The 13071-nt window shown below is 37.9% G+C and overlaps 1 protein-coding gene across 2 annotated transcripts in view; it reads left to right on the top strand.

The window, feature by feature from the left end:
* Window positions 1-10049: 10049 nt before the first annotated feature.
* The window catches only part of TMPRSS11A (transmembrane serine protease 11A), a 62484-nt gene continuing 59462 nt past the window's right edge, over window positions 10050-13071 (top strand). For both annotated transcript variants that reach the window (XM_061420330.1, XM_061420329.1), the window contains exon 1: window positions 10050-10259. In XM_061420330.1, the coding sequence (XP_061276314.1) occupies window positions 10252-10259 (8 nt within the window). In that variant the 5' untranslated portion in view covers window positions 10050-10251. The remainder of the gene's footprint in view (window positions 10260-13071) is intronic.

Here is a 13071-nt window from a genome sequence, read left to right as displayed (position 1 = left end):
TTCAGACTCATTATCTTTGAATCATTACTACAGGGCAGGGTTTCTCAACCTTGGTACCATTGACATTGTGTCAGGTAATTCTTTCTTGGGGCCGAGGCGGAGGCGGGGGAGGTTTGAGGGGCGGTAGAATCTTCTACAGTGTAGAATGATTAGCAGCTTTCTTTCCCTCTGTACCCTAGGTGCCAGTGGTAACTCTACCAAGTTGTAACAAATAAAAATGTACCCAGACATTGTCAAATGTCCCCCAAGAGGCAAAATCACCGCCCAGGGGAGAACCACTGCCATGGAATCAATAGAGAAAAAGAGTCATTGTTAAAAATCTTGCACCCACAATTGCCTTACATGAGTTTGAAAATATCTTTCTTCTCATCCTTTATATAATGTTGATACACTGAGAATGCCAAAATGCCATTTATCATGATGGTATTTAGACACTCATATCTAAACAATCCAAGCCAAATTAAGATCATTTGGGAATTGAAACTAGTTGGATAAAGGAGGCAGTTTGAAGACTGAGTTGCTACAAGCAAATAATTCATCTCTAGTTGGGCAGATGGGTGGATGGATGGATGGATGGTTGGATGGATAGATATAGACCTAAATAGATAAATCTATTTATCTAGAAATATAGAGAGATTATATAGATATTGATATAAATATTTATCTAGAGGCATAAATGTCAAATAACTAAATCCTGAGTAATTTTTATCTATTAAGTATCCTTGCAATATATAAACAGATACCATTTGAAAGAGTATTACATAATGAGTTGAGGCAGAATGTCTCAGACCATCATTCACTAACACTGTAGACTGAAGAATAGAGAATCATGTAGCATTACTATGCACTAAAATCTGGATTGTCTAATATAGTAGACACTAGCCAGTTGAGGCTATTTAGATATAAATTAATTTAAATTAATACAATTAAAATTTATTTCTTCAGTCATACAAATCACATTGTTTTCAACAATTAAGGTCATTTCCTTTTTTCTAAACAAAAAATTGAACAAGAACCATATTTCAAATCCCTTTTCTGCTGGAACCAGAAAGATGTAGATACAAATATGTTTTAAAGCATTACCCTGAACACTTTTACACTCATGTAATTTAACTTCATAAAAATCAGAGTATAAAACACATATGTAATCTAAATATTCTTAAGCCCCAAGTGAAACTGCATAAATGTTAGTATTCATCAGCTACATAAACAAATCACAATTTAAACACAAAATCACTACCTGTGACTAGCGGCTACCAGATTGGGTAGCACAGATATACATCATTTTCATTGCAGAAAGTTTTATTGGACATCACTGACCTAGCATATTTGATGCAACTACTTACATAATAACTTATTCATCTAACAAACATTTCTTAAATCTCTATGCTTTAGACATTGGGTATTCTAGACAATGGGTACACCATTGTATATAAACCTGAGTCCTATGCTCAAGACCACTTAAAGAACAAAAAGTATTCTTTTAAACTGCTGTTGAAAGTAGCAGACCCTTTGGAGAGTATGGTTAGGCAGGCAAAGCATGACCACTTTTGGCCTCTCGTTCCTCTGGAGCTGCTGACCCACTAGTGGAGAGCGGATCTGTATGATCTACAGCAGGTCCACAGGGACCCACAGGTAGAAATGGGGCCTTCCAATTTCCCTTAGATAAAGATCCTAGAACTTCCTCAATTAGTAGCGTATTAAAGAATCAAAGAGAGGTGTTTTTTTTGGTTACTTTTTAAATCAATAGGGAATTTCTTGTAAACACAAAAGCTATGTTAAAGGCAACCAAACAAGAGTAGCAAATAATGAGGTGTATGAGAGTGACTTAGTCACACAGAAAAGAAATATCAAATTACAGGTTAAGCAAGAAGTCAACCCAAGAAAACAAGGATTGGATTGTGCAATCTGTTAATGTAGATTTATTATAGATGAATCTATAAAATATGAAAACAACAAATCACTGTGACCCACACCTATGTTTATTCAAACGTTGCAAGGACCTAAGAAACTTAGGAAACCTAAGAAACTTAGACCAAATGTTACTATGCTGCCATCTCCTGGTTCATATTATTTTAAAATATATTTTATTGTTGTTTCATTTCAAGATATGAAATTACAGGAGCTGTTTGCTAAACATAAAGCAGTACAGAGATAACTCTGGCAATATCTCTCCAATTTTTTCCTAAGATAACCAAGTTTAAAGTTCTATATATGTTTCTATTGGGCTGGCCAATAAGTTCGTTCAGGTTTTTCTGTTACAGCATATGGAAAAATCTGTACAAATTTCTTGGTCAACCGATTATGTTGTTTTCTATAATATAAATGAAAATATAATATATAGGAACATATCTGTTCACTTATAAATAACTTACCCACCTTTTCCCCCCAAAATGATATTATTTTGGCCTATCTTGAACCAGAGTATGTAGGAAGGGTGGGCCACTGAAGCCTAGAATGTAATGAGCAAATAGTTGAAAGTTTTTTTAAGTTTTACTCAGTCCCCCAGGACCCTGCCTTGCCCTATACTACCTTGAGACAACATTCACCTGTTTTTCATACCAGTCTAGACTCAGCAACCCAAACCACCAATTTTGGAAGTATCAGGGAAAATTCATACAAAGGAGAGAAACTTCTGGAAAAGATAGCAAATGATCAGCTGCTTTCAGGTCTTCTTTTCCTCACCCTCCCTCCTCCAGCCCTCCAGCACTGGTGAACTGAAGTCTAAGAACAATATGACGTCTCCTGAGTGCTGCTTCACTCTGAGAACACAGATCTGTAGCTATTAGTATCATGGTCAGCCTTCACCTGCAGAGGAGTGCCAACACTGAACTTCTTAACTATGCTCAAGCCCCTCCCACCAGCTCAGTTTTGGTAAGCGGCATGGGCCTGACCATGGTACATATCCACCGGTGGGTTTTCTGGTTTCATATAATACCTGTTCCAGAATGGCCATTTTCCTTGGCCAACTAGGGAATTTCTGCTTCAGTCAGTCTTAATTGTGCTTCTTCCAGTCTGTTAAGATCTACTCTTGTAAGTGTGCCTAATCTCCTTGGTCCTTGCCAGGATGTTAAATTCCCTACCTCAAGAAGGTCAATGGATTCTTAGTTATCCCATCTTCAGTTCAGCCCTCCTTCATCAGGCAACTTCAGAACCCAATGCCAGGAACAGGAATACTCCTCTGCCAGCACATATTCACTAATTCTTATAACTTCTTCAGTGCATAGTCTCCTTACCTCCTTCTCAGGCTCAGCACATTCTTAGCTGAGTTATTGGCATGGTTGTCAATAGAGGAGGGGGGCTATCTCTTGAGGAGCCATCGGTTGCCAGGTGAGGGAAAGGGCTCTGCAGCTCTTCCAGCATGCGAGAAGTGTTGGCTCCTAAAAGGAACAAGGGGCTGAGGTTCAGGAAATCTGCAGGACTAATACCAATATCTTTCCACCTGTCTCCATCTTACATTTCAAGATTCCAGGTTTTCTTTGTGTGTGTGTTAGTTACTCAGTCATATCTGACTCTTTGAGATCCCACAGACTATAGCCCATGAGGCTCCTCTGTCCATGGGATTCTCCAGGCAAAAATACTGGAATGAGTTGCCTTGCCCTCCTCCAGGGAATCTTTCTGACCCAGGGATTAAACCTGCATCTCTTACGTCTCCTGCATTGGCAGGTATGCTTAACCTTTAACTGATTTTAAACAACCTTCAATTTCTCCTTATCTCTCTGCAGGGCAATGATACAATTTAACAGTAACCAGCCAATTCCACTATCTTTGTAGGCATTCTTCCTTCTCATCCCTTAATTGCTGAACCATCAACCCTACAATCATGTCCCCTCCACCAGGAAGTTTTCCGAGATCACTGTTGGTGAAATCTTTAGCAAATTAGATGTCACCTCCTGCCATGGATTATCTGTGCCTCACATGCCACTCAGAATGTCCTCTTTACCAATAGGTAGGGAAATAAGTTTTTTGATCTTCAATTTTCTGAAATCACTCAATCATACCCCATAGTTGGATTTAAGGCACAAGAGATTTATAGGGGTAAATTTCTGTGAAAAAAGTGGGACATATGTTGGAAGAGGAAAAGAGACCCTTCAAGATGCAGTTCAGGTCCAAAATTTGTGTAGTAAAGGGGAAAAGAAGAGTTCGGGAAAAAAGTATCACTTGGCAGTGCGGGTGCAAGAAAATTTGGCCAAGCCTATGGGGAGTCTTCAAATTAAAGTCAACCATCAGAGAAGTTCCACATTTTCTAAGAATATGCTTGCCTTAATACACCTGCTGTGTGCTTGTATACTGCTTCTGTTAGGTAAATAACACCATGGATAGAATGGAAAAAAGATATTTAAAGTGTTTAAAATTGAAAAGGTAGTGATGTCTTTAGCAAAATATAAAATACTCTTGCAAATCAACAAAGAAAGGAACAACCATATTAGAAATATGGACAAATGATATGAAATGGCAATTTATAAAAAAGAAGCAAGCATATAAAGCAAATGCTTAAAGAATTAGTATTCAGATTATTCAAATACAGTTAAAGCAAATGTAAGGCAGGGCTTTATACCTAATAAGCAAGTAGAATAATAGCAAGTGCAAGGAAGGATGTAAACCTTCATGAACTACTGATATTTGCATCAGTTTTAGTTAAATTATGTATACACTTGTCCTGCTGCTGCTGCTAAGTCACTTCAGTCGTGTCTGACTCTGTGTGACCCCATAGACGGCAGCCCATCAGGCTCCCCTGTCCCTGGACTTCTCCAGGCAAGAACACTGGAGTGGGTTGCCATTTCCTTCTCCAATGCATGAAAGTGAAAAGTGAAAGTGAAGTCGCTCAGTCGTGTCCGACCCTCAGTGACCCCATGGACTGCAGCCTACCAGGCTCCTCCATCCATGGAATTTTCCAGGCAGGAGTACTGGAGTGGGTGCCATTGCCTTCTCCAATACACTTGTCCTATGACCCCCAAATTCTAAAATATATCATATCATGCACAAAGTCAATTTCAAATTGTTTCCTTCTACATTTTCTTCAGATCAGATAACTTGGAAAAGTTTTAATTTTCTCATATAATTTCATGTTCAAGCTAAAAATCAAGAACACAGGAAATCTTCATTTAACAATAGTTTAGCTATGAGAGTAGAAGACTTATGACAGAAAGAAAAGCATGCATTCTCAAGTAATGCTGTTAGCCTTCACAGTCTTGAGAATTGATGACCCATCTCTATTGTTGGAAGGAGAGAGTGTTTTCTCACTTTGAATAAATTTCCCTAGGCTGTTAGAGTAAGCAGTAAATGATGACCCTGGCATTCTATGCAAAATAAATGACATATTTTCATCTTTCAGAGATGCAAGGAGTAGAGGGAAGGTTTTGAACATTAATCTTTAATTTTAATAGATTCTTATATTTATAACTAATGCCTATAACTGCATTAACTCACAATTTTGATTGAAATTAATACAGTATCAAATTTTCTTCCTTTTTTCTACTTAATGTAAGATGTAAACAGTATGATATCCATGCCAATGATATTCCTAGATTATAATGCAAGCCACGTTCTTTCTTTTGCACAGAACAGGGTAAACAGGCTTCTGAAACCTCTAGGGCAATAGCTTTCATGGGGACCATCTCTCAGGAGACAGAGATGCTAAGTAAGTGGGATTCCAGTTTTGTCCTGCTCAACTCAACCAGAACTACTTCAGTGTGATTTGCTCATGTATTTAACTTCAGCATAAAACTCATTTAGAGTAAATGGTTCCATTACTTCATCTCCCCCACCCCCAAATAACTGTTGTAATTCATCATTTTAGGAGGATGTTTGTTAATGTTTTGTGACTTAGTGGAGGTGGGGTATAGATTCTTATGTTAATGAGAAGGAGATTTTGAAGAGAATAAATGCAAGTCATTACAATTTAATAGATGTAGAAGACCCGAGAATGGATGAAGGGAAATTGGAGAACAATATCTTGTTTGGGCATTTTAAATTTGAGATATCAGAAACAATACCATATAGAACTATTCCAGAAAACAGAACTTTAAATCAGAAGAATTATAATAAATATTTAAAGAGATTTGTGGGTCAGATGCTTATAGATGATATCTGTGGCAGTGGATTAGAAAGTATGGAAGACAAATTTCATGATATGAATTTGGCAGTAATTTCTTAGACATGACACCAAAAGAACAGGCAACAAAAGAAAACAATGGATAAACTGGACTATGTCAAAATTTAAAACTAGATGTCCATCAGCAGATGAATGGATAAGAAAGCTGTGGTACATATACACAATGGAGTATTACTCAGCCATTAAAAAGAATACATTTGAGTCAGTTCTAATGAGGTGGATGAAACTGGAGCCTATTATACAGAGTGAAGTAAGCCAGAAAGAAAAACACCAATACAGGATACTAACGCATATATATGGAATTTAGAAAGATGGTAACAATAACCCTGTGTACGAGACAGCAAAAGAGACACTGATGTATAGAACAGTTTTTTGGACTCTGTGGGAGAGGGAGAGGGTGGGAAGATTTGGGAGAATGGCATTGAAACATGTAAAATATCATGTATGAAACGAGATGCCAGTCCAGGTTCGATGCACGATACTGGATGCTTGGGGTTAGTGCACTGGGATGACCCAGAGGGATGGTATGGGGAGGGAGGAGGGAGAAGGGTTCAGGATGGGGAACACATGTATACCTGTGGTGGATTCATTTTGATATTTGGCAAAACTAATACAATTATGTAAAGTTTAAAAATAAAATAAAATTTTAAAAAAATAATAAATAAAATAAAAAAACTTTTGTACATCAGTGGACACTATCAACAGAGTGAAAAGGCAACCCATGGAATGAAAGTACATATTTGAAAATCAAATAAGGGGTTAATAGCCAGAAATATCAGAGAAGGCAATGGCACCCCACTCCAGTACTCTTGCCTGGAAAATCCCATGGACAGAGGAGACTGGTAGGTTGCAGTCCATGGGGTCGCTAAGAGTCAGACACGACTGAGCGACTTCACTTTCACTTTTCACTTTCATGCATTGGAGAAGGAAATGGCAACCCACTCCAGTGTTCTTGCCTGGAGAAGTCCAGGGACAGGGGAGCCTGATGGGCTGCCGTCTATGGGGTCACACAGAGTCAGACACGACTGAAGTGACTTAGCAGCAGCAGCAGCAGCAGCCAGAAATATATAAAGAAACTCTATGACTCAGCAACTAAAAATCAACCAACCAAATTCAAAACTGGGCAAAAAACTTAAACAGTATTTCTCTAAATATACACAAATGGCAATAGGCATATGATGTGTTGCTTCCCTGGTAGCTCAGCTGGTAAAGAATCCGCCTGCAATGCAGGAGACCCTGGTTTGATTCCTGGATCAGGAAGATCTGGAGAAGGGATAGGCTACCCACTCCAGTTTTCTTGGGCTTCCCTGATAACTCAGTTGGTAAAGAATCCACCTGCAATGCAGGACACCTTGGTGTGATCCCTGGGTTGGAAAGATCCCCTGGCAATCCACATCAGTATTCTCACCTGGAGAATCCCCATGGACAGAGGAGCCTGGCAGGCTGCAGTCCATGGGGTCACAAAGAGTTGGACATGACTGAGCAACTAAGCACCCACACGTGTTGCTCAATATCACTATCATTAGGGAAATTCAGATCAAAACCACAGTGAAATACCACTTCACATCCATCAGGATACAAAAAAAAAAAAAAAAAACATAAAATAGCAAATGTTGGCAAAGATATGAAGAAATTAGAATACATGTTCATTATTGGTAGAATATAAAATGATATAACTGTTATGGAAGGTGGTATGACATGTCTTAGTTCTTTCTGGCTGCTATAACAAAAATAGCATGGAGTGGGTAGCTTACTAATAAACATTTGTTCCTCACAGTATGGAGGCTGGGAAGTTCAAGGTCAAAGTGCTGGCAAATCCATGACTGTTGAAAGTTTGCTTCGTGGTTTTTAGATAGCCATCTTCTTGCTGTGATCTGACATGGCAGAAGAAGAAACAGAGTTCTTTGGAGTTTCTTTTATCAGGGTTCTAATCTCATTCATGATGACTCTACCCTCATGACCTCATCACCTGTGGAAGGCCCTACTTCCTTTATCATCACATGGGGGTTAGTATTTCTACATATGAATTTTGAGAAGACACAAATAGTCCATAACCAGTAGCTCCTCAAAAAATGAAACAGAGAATTTCCATATGAACAGTGATTCTATTTCTGGGTATATATCCAAAAGAAATGAAAACAAGGACTGATATGTGTATACCCATATCCATAGCATCATTATTCTCAATAACCAAAAAGTGGAAGTAACTCGTTACTCAAGTACATCAACAGATGAATAAACAAAATATGATATGTATGTATACAACGGGATATAATTACAGTTTTAAGAGGAAGGAAATCCTGACACACGCTATAATATGGATGGACCTTGAGGATGTTAAGTGAAGTAAGCCAGTCACAAAAAGACCTACTATATGATTATACTAATATGAAGTAGTTTTAAAGTCCTTAGAGTCATCAAATTAATAGAGACAGAAAATAGTATAGCGGTTGACAGAGTCTAGGGGAAGTGGGAAATTAGAAATTAGTGTATAACGGGTACAAAGTTTCAGTTTGGAAAAATAAAAAAGTTCTAGAGATGGATGATGATGATGGTTGCAGAACATGTGGGTTCAATCCCCGGTCAGGGAGTTAAGATCCCACACATCCCAGAGCCAAAAAATCAAAATATAAAACAGAAATAATATTGTAACACATTCAATACTTAAAAATCATCCACATCAAAAAATCTTTAATAAAATAAATAAAATGGTAAATTTTGTGATCTGTATATTTTATCACATTAAAAAAGAGAGACAGGAAAGGAGGGAGCACAAAGAGAACAAAGAAATCCATGTCAAGACTAAAACAGAGATTGGAGATTTTTAGATACAAGCCAAGGAATTCCTGGAGCCACCAGGACTAGAGGAGGCAAGGAAGGGCTCCCTTAACCTTTGGAGGGAGTGCAGCTCTGATGACACCTTAATTTCAGACTTCTGTCTCCTGAACTGTGAGAGATTAAATTTTTGTGTTTGTTGTAATTTGTGACAGCAGCTTCTGCAACCTAACATAATCATGTAGGAAGCAAAGTCATCAGCTAATAGTGAGAAGTGAAGGGATTTGAGTAAAGAAGAGAGGTGAAAAATTGCTGTTCAGGAGTGTGAGAAAAGGAAAGGCTATGAACTATAAATTGACTACCTGCAGCACTAGGAGCCACTTTAGGATGACAGAAATTTAAAATTGGATCTATCAGTTTGTGTGTTTTTCTACAGGTTTGTATATCTGCATAAGTTACAGGTGTAGAATCATAAAAAGTTGGATTTATCTAAGGTTATAAGTGAGAGAGAAGTTGGCAGCATATGAAAGTGAAGTGAAGTGAAAGTCACTCAGTCGTGCCCAACTCTTTGCAACCCCAAGGACTATACAGTCCATGGAATTCTCCAGGCCAGAATACTGGAGTGGGTAGCCTTTCCTTTCTGCAGGAGATCTTCCCAACCCAGGGACTGAATCCAAGTCTCCCACATTGCAGGCCAATTCTTTACCAACTGAGCCACAAGGGAAGCCTGAGAATTCTGAAGTGGGTAGCCTATCCCTTCTCCAGTGGATCTTTCTGACCCAGGAATCAAACCATGGTCTCCTACATTGCAGGTGGATTCTTTACCAACTGAGCTACCAGGGAAGCCCCAGCATACGGAAGGAGGAAATTTTTTGTTCAACAAAAATTTAACAGCATTTCCTGAGTCATATTATAAATCTAGGCTTTAAGAATAGCTGATTGTTTTTATTGAGAGCTTTTTATGTGAAGGTTTCTTTAAGATATTTGTATACCTACCAATAATCTTCTTTAAACTCTTAATCCTAGTGCATTCCTAAGGTATTTCTCATGCAAATCCCTGTAACCAGTTTCTTCTCCCTTAATAAAATTAGTCAATATCAAAAAAAAAAAAAAGAAAGAAAGAAATATTGCTTTCTTGTTGGGACTGTGCTCTCTCTGGGCTCTTTTCTTCAAGCTGTTCTATGGGTTGAGGCTTCTCTGTTCAGACTTGTCAAACTAGTTTCATTTCAAGTGCTTGTAATTCGTTTCCTTATTTCTTCCAGCCTTAGACCTCTAATATATCTAGAGATGTCATATAGTTGATTAGAAGGTCAGATTGAGTGGGTGCACACCTTGAGATCATATTCTTCCTCCTACAGATAATGTATCGGTAAGTTCAGTTTTGTTTAGTAATGGCTTGTTTGTCTACTCTCTGTCAATGGCTAGATTCTAGGTGTATCCGGAGGACTGCCTTGAGGTGTCCTCAGAGGATTCACTCTGCACTGGATGTTGTAAGATTTCAGAAATTATTATAGCAGCTGGATTAATTATTCTTTATAGTTAAAATGAATATTTTTGTATTAAAATCATTATTAGCTTTATTTCATGTTGCCAAATTCAATAGTTGGGATTTTAGAAGAAGTTAATGAAAAAGTATATTAAGTTGTGTCCTGATTGCTTCTGATTTTGGAGGGGATGGAAGAAGGTGTTAATCTGATTTAAGAAAAGCCTCCTTTCAGCAATCTGATTAAACTTATCTTCTGTAACACTTTACCTTCACCTGCTTTTTCTTGCACCTTATAGTCAGACACTGGGAACTAATGCAGATTGGGAGGTCAAAAGCTGCCAAGACACTTACCTTTATCTGGAAATGTTAGGACTTCTTGATGAGAGAAAGAAGATGAATTAAGTTTGGGGAAAATATGTTTACTCTCTAAAATTTTTCCTATTAAATATTAAAGATAAAAGAAAACTAAATGATTTCAAGGTTTTTATTCATAGTAAGGTTTGCTTACTGGCATAACCTTTGATAAAATTAAAATAGTGGTTTTAAACATCCATGATGACAATAATATTTCACCATTGCTTATATGTATGCCATTTCCAAAACATTTTTACATATATTATTTCATTTATATGTATGTGACTATATTTCATAATAGTCAGGACAACCTTGTAAAATCAGCAGAACAGAAATCAACTACCATTTTAAAATGAGGAATCTGAGGAAAACAGATGTTAAGGGCTATGATACCAGAATCAGAGCACTGCAACCCACAAATCCTTAAGTCTGGTCTTCCTGGACTCTTGCAGCCTCTCTAGGTGGCAAGGATTCCACCTGGTGAATTTCAAAGATGAGAGCTTGACACAAGATCAGCCGCTAAGCCCAGTGAATTTCACTGGGTTTCCTTCCTCACTAATAAAATACACATTTAGATCAGTTCTTTAGTGAGCAAATAGTAGCTGTCAGAGGGTCTCTGAGATCCTTAGATGGGGTCTACAATGCTTCACACAAAATTGGCACTCCACAAATATTTGTTGAACAAATTAATGAATAAACAAATAAAAATGTCTAGCATTAGTGTTTTGCTTATTAAAATTCTTTGAATTTGAAAATGTATATTCCATGCCTATAGAAATCATGATATTGTAAAGCAGTAGTTCCAACCTTTCCTATTTCACATTTTCCAAAGTATTCTTTTAAAAATATCAAGTTTCATGATTATAAACACCAAAAATCCTCTTTTTTAATGCATACGTGTTTAGAGGAATGTTTTCAGCTTAAGGGAAGTAAATTATAAGAGTAATATGGGGAATCTGTGCTATTATTTAGAACCTCAATGACAAAGGGAACAGTGAGAAACACTGAATTTTTATGGTTTCTTTAAGATAAACTCAAGGAACATTAATCCAGGATTTGGAGGAATTGCAGGAGTTGGCCAGTCAGGCTTAAAGATTGAGGCAAAGCAAATGCTTAATAATTACTATGACGCCCTATGTCTCACCTACACAAATTCTACAATACACTGTAGAGTTGTGTTGACCATCCTTACTTCTCTACTAACAAGAAACTCAATGTGGAAACTGTGTCAAAGCATACTTGATTCATATCATCGCTGTTTCTGTCTGTTAAATCTTGGACTTTTTTCTGGGGGTTTTGTGACCTTCTTTTTGACCTTTCAGAGATAGTCCTTAGTGTTCCAACTTTGCAATGAATATCCACTTGCATTTGCTTTTAGCGATATCCTTACCCCTACTCTTTCCTATAAATTTATTAGTTGGGTGATGCAGTCACTTAAAATCTCAATTATTTCTCTTATAAAAGATAAAATATCAAATGACTTCTTCATCTGAGATTTCTGTCCTTTACCCAGACAACTGGCATCTCTCTCTTCCTGGGCTTCCCTCACAGCTCAGTTGATAAAGAATCCACCTGAAATGAAGGAGACCCCGGTTCAGTTCCTGGATTGGGAAGATCTGCTGGAGAAGGGTAGGCTACCCACTCCAGTATTCTTGGGCTTCCCTTGTAGCTCAGCTGGTAAAGAATCCGCATGCAGTGTAGGAGATCTATGTTAGATCCCTGGATTGGGAAGATCCCCTGAAAAGGGAAAGGCTACCCACTCCAGTATTCTGGCCTGGAAAATTCCATGGACTGTATAGTCCATGGGACCCCAAAGATTGGACATGACTGAGCGACTTTCTCTCTTCCTACCACTTCATAAATGCAAAACTTAGATTTCTCCTTGTCATTATCCTCATTTAGAGAAAAAGTCCTGGAAAAGTCTTTGCAAGCATTCATGTTTTACACTTTAATTTAATTTTGAACACTCATTTTAATCAGCTTGTTAATTTGCCAAGTTCTTTCTCTAATATTGGGCTTCCTTAGTGGCTCAGAGGGTAAAGCGCCTGTCCTCAGTGCGGGAGACCCAGGTTTGATCCCTGAGTTGGGAAGATCCCCTGGAGAAGGAAATAGCAACCCACTCCAGTACTCTTGCCTGGAAAATTCCATGGACTGAGGAGCCTGGTGGGCTACAGTCCATGGGGGTTACAAAGAGTCGGACACAACTGAGTGACTTCACTTCACTTTCTCTAATATACTCAAAAACTGTATCTTCAGAGTTAAAGTCAAAATAACAGGCTAAAATTTCCATGTTACTTACTGATCACTAAATTTGTATAAATTATCAATTAAATTTTACTGT

This window comes from Bos javanicus, chromosome 6, assembly GCF_032452875.1.
Source record: "Bos javanicus breed banteng chromosome 6, ARS-OSU_banteng_1.0, whole genome shotgun sequence".
NCBI lineage: Eukaryota > Metazoa > Chordata > Mammalia > Artiodactyla > Bovidae > Bos > Bos javanicus.
Note: the sequence above shows the minus strand (reverse complement) of the source record. Positions and strands in the feature narration are given on the sequence as shown.